General features: G+C 34.5%; 1 protein-coding gene across 1 annotated transcript in view; it reads right to left on the reverse strand.

Annotated features, from left to right (window-relative positions):
• LOC121376405 (sulfate transporter-like) overlaps positions 1–19,868 on the reverse strand; it is a 30,893-nt gene extending 11,025 nt beyond the window's left edge. The window contains exons 1-9 of the mRNA XM_041504270.1: positions 19,562–19,868; positions 14,137–14,247; positions 12,516–12,808; positions 11,689–11,853; positions 8,147–8,302; positions 7,007–7,089; positions 3,821–3,968; positions 1,266–1,379; positions 403–480 (exon numbers count right to left, since the gene is read on the reverse strand). Coding sequence (XP_041360204.1) covers positions 403–480; positions 1,266–1,379; positions 3,821–3,968; positions 7,007–7,089; positions 8,147–8,302; positions 11,689–11,853; positions 12,516–12,808; positions 14,137–14,247; positions 19,562–19,868 — 1,455 coding nt within the window. The remainder of the gene's footprint in view (positions 1–402; positions 481–1,265; positions 1,380–3,820; positions 3,969–7,006; positions 7,090–8,146; positions 8,303–11,688; positions 11,854–12,515; positions 12,809–14,136; positions 14,248–19,561) is intronic.
• Between the last annotated feature and the right edge of the window lie 686 nt (positions 19,869–20,554).

Genomic DNA, 20,554 nt, shown 5'->3' on the forward strand with positions numbered 1-20,554 from the left:
AGGACGAAGCCCAGTGGTAAAGCAATGGTGCATATAAAAGATCCCTTGCTACTAATGGGAAAAAATGTAGCGGGTTTCCTCTCTATGACTGTGTCAATTTGACCATATACATGTGTATCTGACATCCAATAGCCGATGATAAATAAATCAACGTGCTCTAGTGGTGTCATTAAACAAAACAAACTTTATTTATTATTTAAACATTATAAAGGAATTCTGATTTGCTTATACATGTGTATGTGAATATTAATAAATTACTGTCTTGATGTCCAAGTTGCAAAATAAATCTGCAATGTCAGCATTTTTATCATTATGAAGTATTTACTTTGTTATTATCTGTACTAAATTGCTGACACCAGATGATGTGAATTTCAAGTTCTGAATATACGAGAATCAACTTACCAGTGGTAATGCGTGTAAGTAAGGACCAATGACCATGATGACTAACAAAACAACTGAGCATGCAATCAGCGACGTCACCTGAAATACAGTAATTAAAACTGTTACTATTTTGTATGTTCAATAAAAAAAAATATATGCAACAGGTTTTGTTTCGTGCAAGTGTCATTATTACAACAATGTGTTATTTCAAATATTCCTTTCACTATAATTTTCCAAACATTAATGCAATGTTCATTTGATGACACCATTACAACTTATTTATAAATAGTTATTTAATTGTTTTATTATTTAGTACATAATGTAGTTTCTAGTATGATAAATATTTTTGTGGGGAAATTTCAAATATAGGAAGGGAATCTATGGCTACTACGCTTTTTCAAAACAGCAGAAATAAAGTAATTTTCAAAATAAACTACCTAAAATGTAGTACGATAAACGAGCACTTCTTAATAAAGAGAGCAAGGCAGGGAAAGGTATGTAAAGGCAGGGCAGGGCAGGGCAGGGCAGGGCAGGGCAGGGCAGGGCAGGGCAGGGCAGGGCAGGGCAATAAAAAGGTAGAGCAAGGCAGATGAAGAGAATGAAAAGCGAAGAAAGATGCAGGGAATGGAAGGCAAGGGAAGATACAGGGATGAAAATACAAGGGACTGTGCAGGGCAGGGCAAGGCTGGGCAGTTTAAGGAAACAGAGAATTGGATACCTGTGTCTTCCCCCCTGCCCCATCTTGAACTAAGCTCAGTGATATGGAGGCCGATGCAAAGTAGCCAGGAAACAGTGAACAGACGATTCCCGCCACTCCGGACGCCAACATCTCCTGTAAAGACAACACCAACTACTACAACTACCCAGCATGCAGCCATCCGTACCTGAGTGCGACCTCCAGCGCCGTCCTGCACGATGGACCGTGACACTGACGCTGCAGTGAAAAATCCCGAAAAAATAGAACACACAAGACAGGCCGAACCAATTGCAAACATCTCCTGAAACAAATAGTTAAACAAGGTGAGATATTTCTCAGACAAACCCACAGGTGACTGTAGTTATATTATAATGATTATAAAGTCCTAATTCAGGTTTTTGTTTAATATCAGTATAAGCACTGCAACACTTGTGGTTTGTTCAGTTTGACTAGAATGATCATCCTCTATCACATCAACATTCATTTAACATTAGGTGTACAAAATCAGTCTAGTGAGCAACCGCATGGGTAACTTCACCTCAAAAGGAAGGTTTTCTTCTAAGACAATTGATGATAATATCCATTTATCTACTTACCAGCAATACACCAAAACAATATAACATTTTGAAGTGTAATAGAAGCCACAGCATAGGCCTACATAATGTACAAATTCAATACATGCACAAAACTGATTCCGAAAGATGTTATTACAGAAGGAAGGAAATGTTTTATTTAACGACACACTCAACACATTTTATTTACGGTTATATGGCATCATTCATACATTGTATGGTTAAGAATCACACAGATATTGAAAGAGGAAGCCCGCTGTCGTCACTTCATGGACTACTCTTTTTGATTAGCAGCAAGGTATCTTTTACATGTACCATCCCATAGACAGGATAGTACATACCACGGCCTTTGTTACCCCAGTCGTGGAGCACTGTTTGGAACAATGTTATTATAGATGCATGAGATTACGCTGTACTGGCACCAAAAAGTATTTCACAGAAATATTGCTAAAATTATGTTGAGGGTGAAATATCTGAGTGAGTTAGTCAGTATATATATATATATTATTACCAGAGTATTTTTCGGTATTGTCAATATCATATATTAGGAATAAAACTGTATTATGCGAGTCTCTGGCGAGCATAATACATTATTTTTATTCCTAATATATGATACTGACAATACCGAAATACACGAGGGTAATAATCTCTTTATCATATAAGCTCAAGCTTAATACGTGTTTTTGTAAACTGTACACGCAACTTTAATTCCAGTCTGCCAATACTAGATATTCAAATGACGTAAGAATATGTGGCGCAGTGTATTTTTGAATGGAAATGACCTCTGATTAACTATTTAAATTTCAGCAAAAAGAATTTTAAAAATTCCTAGGTTGTTATTAAAGTCTGAAGATATGACAGAAATCAACTTAAATAAAATCATAAATGTAAACAAATACAAATTATATAAATTACTTTTAAATATATGGTAAAACAGCAGTGGAAAAATTAGTCTTTAGAAATTCATTATTGTTATGTTCCGACCCTGATATGTCAAACAAAAAACAAAGTCAGAAAAGTTATTAAACTCACACATTCAATTTGAAAAAAATGTTTGTGTGTAAATATTAGTAAACATTTTCCAGAAAGAATGCAACATGAACAAAAGTCTCATCACTCCTATTGTGTTAAAAATCATTCATCTTATAAAACAATTACATATATATTTTGACATATAGTCATCAGAGGAAATCCACTACATTTTTTCTAATTCAACAACGGATCTTTTATATGCACTTTCCCACAGACAGGATAGCACATACCACAGCCTTTGATATACCAGTCGTGGTGCACTGGCTGTAATGAGAAACAGCCCAATTGGCCCACTGATGGGGATCGATCCCAAACCAACCGCACATCAAGCGAGCACTTTACCACTGGGCTACGTCCCGCCCGCTGATGTCACATAAAGCCTTATAAACAGTATTTAGGTCATATAAAGTGGAGTAGAACACACTTTACCACTGGGCTACGTCCTGCCCGCTGATGTCACATAAAGCCTTATAAACAGTATTTAGGTCATATAAAGTGGAGTGGAACACACTTTACCACTGGGCTACGTCCCGCCCGCTGATGTCACATAAAGCCTTATAAACAGTATTTAGGTCATATAAAGTGGAGTAGAACACACTTTACCACTGGGCTACGTCCCGCCCGCTGATGTCACATAAAGCCTTATAAACAGTATTTAGGTCATATAAAGTGGAGTGGAACACACTTTACCACTGGGCTACGTCCCACCCGCTGATGTCACATAAAGCCTTATAAACAGTATTTAGGTCATATAAAGTGGAGTGGAACACACTTTACCACTGGGCTACGTCCCGCCCGCTGATGTCACATAAAGCCTTATAAACAGTATTTAGGTCATATAAAGTGGAGTGGAACACACTTTACCACTGGGCTACGTCCCGCCCGCTGATGTCACATAAAGCCTTATAAACAGTATTTAGGTCATATAAAGTGGAGTGGAACACACATTTTTTTCAGAAAACTTGCAACAGTGATATTTTTAATTTTACACATGTCCACTAAACAGCAAGATGTAGTTTATGAATACGAGTATGTAGACAGGATCTTAGGGATTTCCCATTATTCCCAACACATTAATGATCGTTTTAGTCCCACACTTTTCGCAGACAATGCAGATTGAATTAGAATGAAACATTACCTGGTTGGAATCGACTTTATAGTTGTGCTTGATGCCAAATGTTTTTGCCATGGACACAGTCTGAGCATACGCCACAATGGCAATAATCATACCTTCTGCTATGTAATCTTTGGCTAGGAGAACGTTGGGAAGACGTGGTACAGGAACCCTACAAGAGAACGTACTGCTATATGAAATATAACGGTTCGTACATCAAACTCAAACAATTAAATTTTCTTTGCATCTATACACTTTACAGCAATCAGATTGGTCCAGAGGTGCTTACCTTTTTTTTGTTCAAATCTCGATGAACTGAAAAAATTTAAGCCACGCTTACTACCACCAACCCCACCCCGACCCCAGCTGACTCAGACTATTTTTGTGCAACAAGCCGAATTATTTAGATACAAAAGCAATAATATTGTGACACAGATACCATGTAATATGATAAATTAATAGAAAATGCTATAACAGAATAGATATGTATACGCATTGATTAAAAACAAAAAACTCTTAACTAATAAAATGAGACTCGGTCAGTGGCCAACGAAATGTAGAAAACTTCACGCCTGAAACTTACTTGTAAGCATTGTTCTACAGCTGTCAGCGAAAATTAACCGGTTCCGTCGACAGTGGAAATGTTTGATACATTCCCTTCATTCATATTCAAAAAATATAAACTAAACATGAATCGGACAATTCTTCCAATATATCTAAATGATCTGTAGAAATGTACACAGCAGCTAGAGAAAATGGTGTCACTTATCAAAATTACATCATGACATCCTTTAAAAAATAGTGAATGAATGTTTGTATTCTCATGCGACATAAGTATCAATGACGTTTACACAAACAATACTAAAGGCATATTTAAGCTAAACAAAATAAATTCAGTTATGTATTGTTATAGTGGGCATATAAATTTAATTATAAGATTTGATTGCAATTATTTTTTGGTTCATGCAACTATGAACCAAAAATATGATGTGGACACTTTTGTATGACCCTCTACATGTAGTCATACGGTGTACACATTGTTTTTTAGGTTCATATTTGCATGAGCCAAAACATAATTGCGGTCAATTCTTAAATAATTATGATAGAACATGCAGATTCACCTATTGTTTTTAAGATTTGCAACTGAAGAAGAAGTTTTGTTTTGTTTAACGACACCACTGGAACACATTGATTAATTAATCATCAGAGGAAACCCACTACATTTTTTTTAATGCAGCAAGGGATCTTTTATATGCACTTTCCCACAGACAGGAAAGCACATACCACGGCTTTTGTCCAATGGTTGGAATGAGAAAAACCCAATCGGCTGAATGGATCCACCGAGGTCGTTCAATCCTGCGACACAAGCACCTCGAGCGAGCACTTAACCAACTGAACTAAATCCCACCCTGTGGTGAATTTGACGAATGTCGGGGCTAGTCCTGCATAGAATGCTTTCCAGTCTTGCAATGGGTCATAGGATCCATCACCTTCAATGGACTCAATGAATTTTTTGCCATTTCAACCAGTGTCCAGTGAGTGGTAAACAAACTACATATGGGATAGTGCATATGAAATATCAGGAAATACAATATGGCCTGATATTATTTCCGCTAAAATAAAATAATTATGGCCTTCTGAAAATAAGAAGGCATGGGAGGGTTTGGGATAGTGTGAGAAATTAGGACCTCTGAGGTATATTTTAAAGCATTATGGAATTATGAGCTAAATAGCAGATGTCATAATCGTACATTCATCTGTCTCTTAAATAATTACCTTCCAGGTTTAAAAAAAAATTGACTGCTTTTCACTTTTCACTACTCTGAGCCCTGGATATCTCTTGCTGCTATTTGGAACGAAGGGAGGAAGGAAATGTTTTATTTAACGACGCACTCAACACATTTTATTTACGGTTATATGGCGTCAGACATATGGTTAAGGACCACACAGATACTGAGGGAGGAAACCCGCTGTCGCCACTTCATGTGCTACTCTTTTTGATTAGCAGCAAGGGATCTTTTATATGCACCATCCCATAGACAGGATAGCACATACCACGGCCTTTGATGTACCAGTCGTGGTGCACTGGCTGGAGTGAGAAATAGCTCAATGGGGATCGATCTCAAACCGACTGTGCATCAAGCGAGCGCTTTACCACTGGGCTATGTCTCGCCCTGTTTATTTGGAAGGAGTAACCTACATGTATGTTGTGATTGGACTCTAGACCAAGTGCCAAACTATCCATAGTCACAGCCTAAAGTGCTTGAGGCCACAAACAAATACTGTAGATCCTGAAATTAACGTGTTCCTAAATCAATAAGAGTAGACTAGAATGTGACATGAAATTAATGCAAGTGGCCTCCCTTTGAAATATTACTTTCTTAATAACACACGTCTGTGTAGTTTTTCATTAAATCCGAGTTACAGGCATCTTTAATAAGATCAACTCACTTACATATATGTCTACACATCAATTTAACCTGTTTAGTCTCCAGTGTTTTTGGTTAAGTCAACTCAAAGCATATTTTTGCAGCAATCATTTACCTAACATGTATAGTTACCTAAATCTGGCTAAACATTAGCATACATGTACCATTACAACTGTATCGTTCTATGATATGCCGACAAAATTGCAGTGAACTTGAACAATAAAAAGAAAAAACAGTCGACCTCGGGATTAGCATGCTAAGGACCCATTCATGCGAGATGGATCGTGTCGGCTTTTGCTGGATTATTGGACAATTAATCTGTCTTCCCTATGATGAATTGTGCTCCTGTTTTATAAATGTATTAGAATTTTAATCTTTGTTTTAAAAACGTGTGACACACAGCTTGCTGGATTATTGCTGGACATAACATAGAAATAAATATGTCATATTATTAATGCGATTAACCCCAACTCGCCTTTTTCCCATTAATATTATGACTGCATTAATTTCAGGATCTACAGTACTCCGTTTCCTTCCTCAATATAGAACCAGATAAACATAACTTGAAGCTTGATATAAAACAAAATACTCTGAGTACCACCCTGTGTATCTAATTAAGATCATTTGTTTTTTATGTTTATTTGTACAATTTTTGCTCTTTTTCATTGCTATTTTTATTAACGTGACAAAAGTATATCATAAAACAAAAGTTTTGAATTCAAATAATTTTGTATTTCAAGTACATATAATATTGGAATATTTTAACATTACAAGAACTTACCCAACAGGAATGTTGCCAACAACAGGAACATCATAGTTTGTTTGAAAATATCCATAATGTGAAGCAAGTGTGCCAGCTATTACCTAGAGATCAGAAACAAGAAGATGAAGAAATCATCCAGCTATCTGTGAGTGAACACATTGCATGTATGTTAAACATAATGGAACATATTCAAAGAGAATAACTAGTTAATGACGTCAGATATCTGCTTTATCCTGTGAAGGTAACAATGGGAAATTTCTCATTCGGCCTAAACAGGATAAAGCAGATATCTGACATCATTAACTAGTTATTGTCTTTGTCCTGCAGACCATAAAAATTAAAGGGAAAAGCTATTATTTCTGTTATTTCAGCCACCTTGTACGATGACCTAGAGGTCAAATGAGTGATTTTGTAATGTAGCTATGCATATAACATCACATGAGTGATGTCAAAAGTCATATCCTGTTACTAGCAGGATATGACTTTGCTTTATCTGGCATCATATTCTGTCAATAGAAACGTTGGTTGCAGGATAAAATTATTTATTTTATATACCATATTAAGGCTGATTTGTAAACCAACAATTTCATCCCGGCCTCAGGGATTGAAAATTTACATAAACCATTTATGGTTTACACAAAATAAACTCCGGTAACCCATTCAATGTTTACACAAAATAAACTCCGGTAACCCATTCATGGTTTACACAAAATAAACTCCGGTAACCCATTCATGGTTTACACAAAATAAACTCCGGTAACCCATTTATGGTTTACACAAAATAAACTCCGGTAACCCATTTCCTTTCTGAGTAACTCATTATTTCCATGTAAATGATGTTTTAAATTTAATGTACAAATGAAAAATATACGTTAGGCAAAATTATATTTATTTATAACGAGAAATGATTGTTCTCACAATTTTTAAGGGCCTGTTCTTACAGACAGAATAGCACATACCAAAACATTTGATATACCAGTTATGAACTCTGGTTGGAGAAGATAACTCATTGTAAATGTGCCAGCTTCAATAAATATAATTTTTATAATATCAATAAGAAGAACTCTATACATGCTTTTTAAATATTAATACAAATAATCTTGCTACTGGGTATTACGAAATCAACATAATCTAAAATACGAAGAGCAATAATCTTACTATTATGAGCTCTATAGGAACAGGAATTCTCATTTTCGACTTGAATCTCTGATTAACCTGTGTTTTCACCAGATACATGATCAGGATACATGTTGAACATATGATCACAGTGGCTGGATTGGATTTTGAGATATTAGCAAACATATCATACCATGTCTGAAAGTAAAAAAACCCCAGATATATATATATTCAAACTAACCTGATTAAAAATTAAGTTGCAATCTCAAGAATATTTCATAATCTTTAAATATGCATTTAGAATAGATTACGATACCTATTTAAATTTCTTCCTAAGACACAATTTTAATATGTTGGCTGTAATTACATGTATATGATTTCAATTCAATTCCACCCTGAACGTACATGTATTTTAATATGTTGGCTGTAATTACATGTATATGATTTCAATTCAATTCCACCCTGAACGTACATGTATTTTAATATGTTGGCTGTAATTACATGTATATGATTTCAATTCAATTCCACCCTGAACGTACATGTATTTTAATATGTTGGCTGTAATTACATGTATATGATTTCAATTCAATTCCACCCTGAACGTACATGTATTTTAATATGTTGGCTGTAATTACATGTATATGATTTCAATTCAATTCCACCCTGAACGTACATGTATTTTAATATGTTGGCTGTAATTACATGTATATGATTTCAATTCAATTCCACCCTGAACGTACATGTATTTTAATATGTTGGCTGTAATTACATGTATATGATTTCAATTCAATTCCACCCTGAACGTACATGTATTTTAATATGTTGGCTGTAATTACATGTATATGATTTCAATTCAATTCCACCCTGAACGTACATGTATTTTAATATGTTGGCTGTAATTACATGTATATGATTTCAATTCCACCCTGAACGTACATGTATTTTAATATGTTGGCTGTAATTACATGTATATGATTTCAATTCAATTCCACCCTGAACGTACATGTATTTTAATATGTTGGCTGTAATTACATGTATATGATTTCAATTCAATTCCACCCTGAACGTACATGTATTTTAATATGTTGGCTGTAATTACATGTATATGATTTCAATTCAATTCCACCCTGAACGTACATGTATTTTAATATGTTGGCTGTAATTACATGTATATGATTTCAATTCCACCCTGAACGTACATGTATTTTAATATGTTGGCTGTAATTACATGTATATGATTTCAATTCAATTCCACCCTGAACGTACATGTATTTTAATATGTTGGCTGTAATTACATGTATATGATTTCAATTCAATTCCACCCTGAACGTACATGTATTTTAATATGTTGGCTGTAATTACATGTATATGATTTCAATTCAATTCCACCCTGAACGTACATGTATTTTAATATGTTGGCTGTAATTACATGTATATGATTTCAATTCAATTCCACCCTGAACGTACATGTATTTTAATATGTTGGCTGTAATTACATGTATATGATTTCAATTCAATTCCACCCTGAACGTACATGTATTTTAATATGTTGGCTGTAATTACATGTATATGATTTCAATTCAATTCCACCCTGAACGTACATGTATTTTAATATGTTGGCTGTAATTACATGTATATGATTTCAATTCAATTCCACCCTGAACGTACATGTATTTTAATATGTTGGCTGTAATTACATGTATATGATTTCAATTCCACCCTGAACGTACATGTATTTTAATATGTTGGCTGTAATTACATGTATATGATTTCAATTCAATTCCACCCTGAACGTACATGTATTTTAATATGTTGGCTGTAATTACATGTATATGATTTCAATTCAATTCCACCCTGAACGTACATGTATTTTAATATGTTGGCTGTAATTACATGTATATGATTTCAATTCAATTCCACCCTGAACGTACATGTATTTTAATATGTTGGCTGTAATTACATGTATATGATTTCAATTCAATTCCACCCTGAACGTACATGTATTTTAATATGTTGGCTGTAATTACATGTATATGATTTCAATTCAATTCCACCCTGAACGTACATGTATTTTAATATGTTGGCTGTAATTACATGTATATGATTTCAATTCAATTCCACCCTGAACGTACATGTATTTTAATATGTTGGCTGTAATTACATGTATATGATTTCAATTCAATTCCACCCTGAACGTACATGTATTTTAATATGTTGGCTGTAATTACATGTATATGATTTCAATTCCACCCTGAACGTACATGTATTTTAATATGTTGGCTGTAATTACATGTATATGATTTCAATTCAATTCCACCCTGAACGTACATGTATTTTAATATGTTGGCTGTAATTACATGTATATGATTTCAATTCAATTCCACCCTGAACGTACATGTATTTTAATATGTTGGCTGTAATTACATGTATATGATTTCAATTCAATTCCACCCTGAACGTACATGTATTTTAATATGTTGGCTGTAATTACATGTATATGATTTCAATTCAATTCCACCCTGAACGTACATGTATTTTAATATGTTGGCTGTAATTACATGTATATGATTTCAATTCAATTCCACCCTGAACGTACATGTATTTTAATATGTTGGCTGTAATTACATGTATATGATTTCAATTCAATTCCACCCTGAACGTACATGTATTTTAATATGTTGGCTGTAATTACATGTATATGATTTCAATTCAATTCCACCCTGAACGTACATGTATTTTAATATGTTGGCTGTAATTACATGTATATGATTTCAATTCAATTCCACCCTGAACGTACATGTATTTTAATATGTTGGCTGTAATTACATGTATATGATTTCAATTCAATTCCACCCTGAACGTACATGTATTTTAATATGTTGGCTGTAATTACATGTATATGATTTCAATTCAATTCCACCCTGAACGTACATGTATTTTAATATGTTGGCTGTAATTACATGTATATGATTTCAATTCAATTCCACCCTGAACGTACATGTATTTTAATATGTTGGCTGTAATTACATGTATATGATTTCAATTCAATTCCACCCTGAACGTACATGTATTTTTATTTTAACAAAATGTTGACTTTTATTTGAAATTTTAAATGCTCACCTGTGATATTTATACATGTATATATGAAATTTTAATATACTGTGATATTTATAATTTACAGTTTTGATTCAACATTGGAATTTTTATATAAGAATTGTTCGTCATTTTTTGCAAATCTATTGATGTATAACAGTCACAAATTGTATAAATTCGCAAAATATGTCCTTTTCTAATGATGTCTCAGCTGGCATAATGACGTGATTTTCTGAGGTTTATCGAAGGATAACATTCAGTTTTTCTTTAACGACATCCAATCAGAATTGAGGAAATCGTATAAAAGTGGAAAGTTTGTAATTATATTGATGTTGATCATCAATTCATGCTTTTACTAATGTTACACGCAATATCTGATATATTTTTGTGTCTTTAAAAATTCGTATAGTAGTTATTAACATAAAAATACAGATAGTTATTATGATGTTATCCATCTTACTGTCATCCAAACACTGGTATTACAGTCTTACCAAGACAATCTTGCCGATTCCAGTATGTCGTGGCAGCTTAAGACCGAAGACGTTCTTCAGCTGACTGCTGATTACATGGATGGACACCCCAACAGTGAACGATGTGATCAGGGCATTCGACATGTACGTAATGACAAAACCAAACCCACACTTGCCCATGATCATCTGTGAAAGAAACCAGGGTATGTGGCATCACTGGTGAGGACACAACACAATCATATATTTATCAAAGATCCCTTATTATTCAAACCCACACTTGCCCACAATCATCTGTGAAGTAAACAAAGATGGTGAGGGCGCATAACAATAATTAATTTATCAAACAACCCTTATTATGCATTCAAAATTAGGTAAAACATCAGTATATCCAAAATAATTCATACAAAAAAGAGATCAGAGGAACATCAGTGCAAACACTCAACAATAATATAGTAGGAAAAATATAATTTGTATGTCAAGCTCAGATTGGAAATTATTTTAAGTCCTAAGACAATTTCTGGTCCACTGAAGGGAATTATGGGTAGTGATGCAACAGATACAAACAAGCATTCTGAGAGTACTGCTAATAATAACAATAAATTAATACGTGTTCCCTACTGGGCCCCACAGATGTCCCAAGTTCAAGGCCCATAACTGTCAAACAGTGATACATTCCATTTGTGACAGAGTTATGGGCCTTTAATAAAGGAAGAAAGGAAATGTTTTATTTAACAACGCTCTCAACACATTTTATTTACGGTTATATGGCATTGGACGCCCTTTAATAAATTTCATAATGTTAAAAACTCTATCTATTGATTGTTGATGCTTTATTATATAATACGAACCGTGATAAGACCGGCTACAAGAGTGACTGCCCCTGCTAATTCAACTCGCTTAGCAACCGCTTCGGCTGTCATTTCTGGAGATGTGTCTTCAGACAGAACACCAGAAACAGTGGTGAGGTTGCCAATGATATTGTACTCACTCCCTGTTGATGCCGACATCAGGACAGCCGTTGGTACGGCGGTTGTCATGGTAACAACAGACACATTCTGACTGAGTATCATCGTCTCCTTCACATTCTCATCATACTTATCGAGAATACTTGCCATCATCAAACTAAGAACAGCTATGCATCCTGGGCAAAATATATACATAAAACCCAGTATTAACAGTTTCGCCACTTCAATCACATACAAATAATTGCATCTTTTACCTATATAATAGTAAATGCTGTTTTAAACATAATTAAAAACATTACTGGTCAACAAGTAACATCTTCAATTTTCACTACTTTGCCTTGTACTTCATTAAGTAGATAACCATATATATATATGGAAGTTTTAGATTTGTGCATGTCATTGTCTATTTGATGCCTGTAAATGTCATTTCTGACTGACTGCATTAGGTCGAGGTCAGACATAAAACATCTGAAGACATCAAATAAACAATGACACCTACAACTCTAAAGACTCCATATGCTTATGTCCATTGTAAACTGAAATGTTTTCCCAGAGAAAACTGAATGACTCATATTTCTTTTTTAAAAAAACTACCTGGTAACAATCTAACTATGGACCACTGAACAGTTAACTTTTCATTTCCTAATTTTTAATGTCACTTTCATTTCATTTCCACTTATTTTTGTGCTTATATCCAATTACGGTTCAAGCATGCTGTCCTGGGCACACACATCTCAGCTATCTGGGCTGTCTGTCCACGACAGTGGGTTAGTTGTTAATTGTTAGTGGTTAATGAGAGAGAAGAGGGTGTTGTGACCCATTGAGTCATTAAAACTCGCTCTGGGTGGGAGCTGGTACCGGGATGTGAACCCCATACCTACCAGCCTTATGTCCAGTGGCTTAACCACAACACCACCAAGGCCCGTTAATTTTTAATGTCACTTTCTAATGTAATTATCCAATCACATTACAGAACACATCCACTATCAGTTGACAATTTGAAACAAGCATATTAAGAGTATGGCTAAATGCAATACATGTCCACTACCATGCAGGCCCAATACATTTTTGTATCTCCTAAGTTCAAAGGCCATAACTCTTAAAAAAACGTAAATCAACATTAAATTCAAACTTGATCAGTCACAGTGTACAAAGCTGTATACAAAATATCAGCTCAATATGTTGACAGACAGAAGGATGGTGACAGACAGGATGGTGACAGACAGAAGGATAGTGACAGATAGAAGGATGGTGACAGACAGAACGTGACCGACAGAAGGATGGTGACCGACAGGATGGTGACCAACAGAACGATGGTGACCGACAGAAGGATGGTGACCGACAGAAGGATGGTGATCAAAGCTATAGTCCCCTCCAGTTAAATAAAATCACTGTGAGGTTCCTGCAAGAACAAGGTTTTTGCTATGCAATATGCCCATTATAACGGCTTCAGTATATGTACATGTAGTTTCAAATAAATAAAACCGAAACCAAACATACTCACCCAGTGAAGACTGTCTTGATGTGCCAAAAAAGAAGTATGTGAGTGGTGCGAATAAGGAGATGTATAGCCCGACAATCGGAGGAAGAGTGGACAGGGCTCCAAATGCCATTCCTGAAACATATGATAATTTTTAACATAATACACAAGACCATTTTTAGTTTCTGATCATACAGACCACTTTCTTTGTATCTACCTGATGCTGCATATCGCAAGAATTTTTTCGCACTCGGGACCATGCAGTTGACTACTGTACACATACAATTCAAAAATACAATGCTAATGGAAGCCGCCATCTTTGTCACAATATAAAAGTGGCTATATATAGTGGCCGTATATATAGCATCGGCTATTGAGGGATGACTATTCATACGGTGGTCATATTATGAGGGGGGAGAGACAGTATAAGGCCACTACTCCCCGTCTAAACTTTCCCATGCTAATCATAATTAAGTAATAATCTAGTCATGTATATACTACTCCAACTTTTTCTTGGGATATATTGAAAAACATGTTAAGTAAAGCAACTGCATTTATTTTGTTTGATCCAGTTAGTGCACCACGACTGGTAAATCAATGGTCATGGTATGTGTTATCCTGTCTGTGGGATGGTGCATATAAAATATCCCTTGCTACTGATGGAAAAATGTAGTGTGTTTCCTCTCTAAGACTAAATGTCAAAATTACCAAATGTTTGACGTCCAAAAGCCGATGTGCTCTAGTGGCATCGTTAAACAAAACAAACTTTACTGTGTTTGATGGATGACATATCTAACTAGTCATGGGTTACTATGCCGATGTATGGAATATCCAAACCACACAGACTCACTGATAACATGTTACACAGATTTAACACGTGTACAATTTGTTTATCATGACATAAATGTCAGTATTGCCCTAGAGAGTTATGCAGTTTTCAAAACTCAAATATTAGTGAAAATCAAACAAATATGCATAACATTAGCAGTGCCATATCTAATTTGTTTTACTTTACAATATATTGATTAAAACATTTTCCTTCCTCTTTAAATTTATGTGAACCACTGGTTTTAGCTAACTAACATTTGGACAGCCACATTACTAGCCCCGGATACTTAGCACATGTGTCCATTTCGTATATATTTAGTTAAAGAAGAAACAGGCTCAGGTCATGTAACTTTAGCATAGTTCAGTATCACAAAATTAATTCAAATTGTGTAGAGAGAATGATTTTTGGATAAAATATACTATTATCAGACCTTGTCTTTTAAGGTGCGAGAGTGTGATCGTGCTCGTACAGCGCACATAATTTCAATCTGGCGAGTGTGAAAAATAACACATGTTACACTTAACAAACAGCGCGTGTAAAATAATTTTGTATATTGATTGCCACTATTTACCTTATGTAACTGATAGAAAGACCCATTTTATAATAAAAAATAAAAAAATGTGATGACAACGGTAGCATCCATGCAAGCTTTTGATATATGACTGGTACTTATCTTTGCTATACAAATCAGAACACACTTGTTTAATAGACATCTTCGAAGATGTACCAATCCGATCAAAACTCCTTTGCCTATTTAATTTATTATCACGTCTGATAGGGCCAACTTATTTATACTGTTTATATAGTTACGAAAAAAAATTGGAATTGAATTAAATAGTAGCTTCTGAGCCTACATAAATGAACTCATTACGGAAATCAGCGACGTCGGTAAAATTGTCTTGATTAGTTCACAATTGTTAGCCTACAAAACTTACGCAAGGTCCCGAATATGGCAAGCATGTAACTTTCTACTTTCTTTAAAAAAGAAATGAAATTGAGACAAAGACAATTCAAAAGTTGACAGAATAATAAAAAGAAAGGAAAGAAATGATAATTGGTATGTAGGAATAGCCTCAGGTCTTGTTTACAAAAAAAAAGTTACTTTTTACGTCTATTATTATTATTATTATTATTATTTCTTCTTTAAAAAAATTCAAATAAAACTTCATTTAAATATCTGTATTTCAGCCAGAAGTTAATGCATGTATATCTGTTATTTATATAATGTATACATGTACATAATATAGTAACGACTATTTAATTTTTTTTTCAATACGTTTGTTAGAAAGTCACAGACCACTGTGACTGGAACATGATTTGATGAGCAGTAGTCTGTGACATATTGACCAATCAGAGCTATCACGGTCTTGGAACTTGACAACTTGTTTCACATTTATGATGATGTCTAAAATTATGGGGTTTTTTTTTTTTAGATTATCTTTATTATGAAATCCCACATTTGGAACAAAAATCCTTTGTAACGACAGATTTTGTCTGAGTTTGTATATTTTTTAACAACAATATTAGAACCGTTCTAGATCAATAACATAACACTGACTTGATACAGATGTCACAGCTGGTCGTAACTGGTAGTGGTAGGTCAAATGACATGTAACAAAATGTTGAGGAAGGGAGACTGGTTGCGTAATTGTTGAATTAAAAATGCCACTTGAATGTCAATGCCTCAACCAACACTATTAATTGAACTAATTGTAGGCCTATGTTTAACGAGTTATTAAAAAAATAAAATAATATGAGGGATCTAATTCAGTCGATAGTGCACACATAAGATGCTTCCAATCCCAACTATCCTAATCATGTTCGTTGCATATAATAATGAAATTCAAGACAAGTTTATTCCTGCACATGTTTAGCTGAATGTTCATCAAACCATCTAACACTGAAAAGGTATGTATAATTGTGTGCATCAAATTATTTGAATAGTACATATTGTAATTAAAAAATCCAATTGTCTGCATTAGTGCATGCTATAATTATATTTTTTAACACTGCTCCTGAAATTATTTTAATAACTCCATTCCTGAAAGGGAATAGAAGACAGACTACACTAATGAACCAAACAACATAAAATTAGAAGAACACATTATTGGTTTATTGGTTCCTTTTTGCAACATGTCTCTGCATTGACATGTACCAATTACTTCATAAATTAATAATGCTTGGTTTTCACTTACTGTAGCATTTTGATGAGTGCAATTTTTCACTAGCATAAGCATTTTGAGGTGTGCGATTTTTCACTCGCCATGGTTTTTCAAAAGCCAAGGATTGATATACATGTATTTTGGCTGCTGAAGTAAACTCTACTTGGCAGCTGTTCCCTGTTTACATACTGATTTCTATCATTTGGGAATAGAGTTGTCTGAATGTCTTTGGGCTCTCAGTTGCACCAAAGACAAGGTAATGAATGTGGTGCCCAAAATACATAAACACAAAATATTTGTGCCAAAATTAAGTACAAGCAAGGTGACCTCTTAAACATTTCACATTGAAACCAGTGAAATATTCAGCTGTAACTATGTAAAAATACATGTATCTTGAAATGCATTACTAAATCCACACCCCTGCGCGTGCTGTAGCCTCACCGTGGTGCAGGGGTGTAACATTCTATTTGAGAATGGCCAATACAGCACAAATTGAAACTTTGAGTAAAAGTCAGTATCTATCTGTGATATTTGTATTTTTGCACAGTTCTTTACACTATTTTTAGTTAAATCTTATTTGTTGTCATTACCATAGTTTGACACCCAATAGCTGATGTGTTGTTCGTGCTGGGGTGTCATTAAACATTCATTCATTCATTCATTCATTCTAAATCCACAACGCTTTTCAGCAGCTATTAATAACTTAACTGCATTAAAAAGACCTTGCTGTGCTAAGTCAGACACAAAATATGTTGTGCTCAAATTATAAGGCTCCAAAGCCTTATCTGATCAGCTTGAATACAAAATCTCAATGACTCAGCGGTATACATTCACACAATGCCAGCATTTATACCAAGTATAGCACTATTTATGTAATGTCATAGTACGTACTACATTCCAGAACTGTCCGACCAAAAACACTATGAGAAGATGGACTTTAAAATTTTCAATAGTAGATTTCTATATAAATCTCTTAAAGTTAAAACTCAAGGAGTAGATAGACTTTGAACACTTTCAATGTTAATTTTTTTTACAATTTAATTATTTAGTTTTATTTAAACTACAAAACATCCGATTATTAGTTTGTGAAAACTGCCCCCAGAGAATCATAGTACCAAGTTTCAGTACTATCCCATCAAAACTCTAGGAGAAGATAGATGTAGACTTTCAAATTTCAATTTATATTTATAAAATTTTATTAAAAAATTGAAATTTTTTTAATTTCCCAAATATCTCTCTATTAGTTTGTGGAAAGTGCCCCAGAGGGCCGTTGTTCCAAGTTTCAGAACAATCCAATCGGTACTATAAGGAGATACATAGACTGCAAAGTACAAGTTGATGGATTGACAGACAGCAGACAAATCAGTACATGTATTAGGAAAGCTCCACTGATGAATGTTATAGCAGAGGTAAAATTTCTATTAAAAACTTTTCAGTTTAAAACTCCAGGTGAAAGTAGACGTTGAAAATGTTCAATGTTAAATTTTTAGTTAAATTTTTTAAAATTCCAAAATATCTCTCACTTACATTGTATTATCATAGAATCATATTACCACGTTTCAGAACTAATGGATCAAAATTCTAGGAGAAGACAGACTTTTAAGTGTTCAATGTTAAATGTCTATTTTAAAATTTTAATACAATAAAAATTCTAAATATCTCTCCAATAGTTGGTGAAGACTCTGAGAATATTTATAAATACATAGTTTCAGAACTATCCAATTAAATCTATAGGAGAAATCAGACTTTTAAATGTTCAATGTTAATTTTCTATTTAAAATGTTTAAAATATTTTATAAACATTATTTTAAAAGTATTTGTTTTATAAAAAAAAAAAATAATAATTCACAAATTCAAAATTTCCAAAGGATCTCTCTATTAGTTTATTAAGACTGTCCCAAAGAATCACAGTACCAAGTTTTAGAACTATCTGATAAAAAATAGTTTGTTGAGGGTCATTGTATCAAAACTGTAGGAGAAGATACATGTAGACTTCACAGATGGATGGGATGGACTCCTGACAAATCTATATTAGAGAAGTTTTGTTTTGTTTAACGACACCACTAGAGTACAATTGGATGTCAAAAATTTGGTAATTTCGACATATAGTCTTAGAGAGGAAACCCGATAAAAAAAATTTATTAATAGCAAGGGATCTTTGATATGCACCATCCCATAGACAGGATAGCACATACCACGGCCTTTGATATACCAGTTGTGGTGCACTGGATGGAGTGAGAAATAGCCCAATGGGCCCAGCAACGGGGATCGATCCCAGACCGACCATGCATCAAGTGAGTGCTTCACCACTGGGCTACGCCCTACCCCAGAGAAGTTTCACTGACCAATGTCAAAGTGGAGCTAAAAACAATACATCATAAGGTAGCACCAATTTACTGTGAAGACTGTGAAAATGAAGAGATGATGTTAACTGTAGCAGATGAAGACATGCACCCACCTTGAGGGATCATCATGATTCCAACTGTCAGACCAGAAATAAGATCGTTCGGAAGATCCTCAGTTATCTTGTACGATTTTAACGTCTGTATGAACGGAAACAATTTCAAAAGACTTTTCTTTAGACTCTCAAGACTGCAGCATTTTCTCGTACAAGTGTTTAGTCTGTCCCTCACAGTTTTCTTCTCTGGTTTGTCCCTGTACGTCTCCTCGAACTCGATGAGACTGTAGCCTGCATGTCCACAGTGAATGTGGCGCCTCCTGGTGGCAGTAAGCTCAGCATCAGGTTCTTCCTCCGAATCAGACATATCGGGCCTGAAATGTAAGAGCATAATTATATAATTAACAAGCATGCTGAGAGTATACTGCTAAAGCATTACATTTCCCCTACCGGGCCGAATTTTTTTTCTATTTCCTAAATTCATGGGCCAAAAACCCCCAGGGTAAATTGCCTTGAAAGTTACACATGATCTGTACTAGTAACAGTATATATGATAAAGCTATAAACAAAAGTTCAAATGCCATAACTCTGTGAAAAATGGGTAAATTACCATGAAAGTCGAACTTGATCTGTAACAGAAATGATAAAGCTCTACACAAAATTTCAGGTCAATATCTCAAGGCATTCTGAAAAAAAAAATCCAGAAAAGTATATGTGGGACAGACAGATGGACAGACAGAAAGACAGACTGACAGATGAACGGAAATGAAACCTATAGTTCCCTCCAGTTGGACTGGTAGCCTAGGGGACTAATAAGAGCCATGTGCTCACACTACAGTACTAGGAAAAGTGATTAAAAAGACAACTTTGCTTTGATCAGGTTGATATTGCCCTATCATTGTCTCTGAAATAAAATCTCTGTCACCTTGCACAAAAGGTAGGTGTCACTTGCTTTGTACATAATTGCATGTGAATGGTGAAGAACTTAAAGAAAGCTGTGGTATGTTTGAACAACCTTTTCACAGATAATAATTAAGTGTCAATTAACTCAGT

The sequence above is a fragment of the Gigantopelta aegis genome, chromosome 6 (assembly GCF_016097555.1).
Source record: "Gigantopelta aegis isolate Gae_Host chromosome 6, Gae_host_genome, whole genome shotgun sequence".
NCBI classification, from domain to species: domain Eukaryota; kingdom Metazoa; phylum Mollusca; class Gastropoda; order Neomphalida; family Peltospiridae; genus Gigantopelta; species Gigantopelta aegis.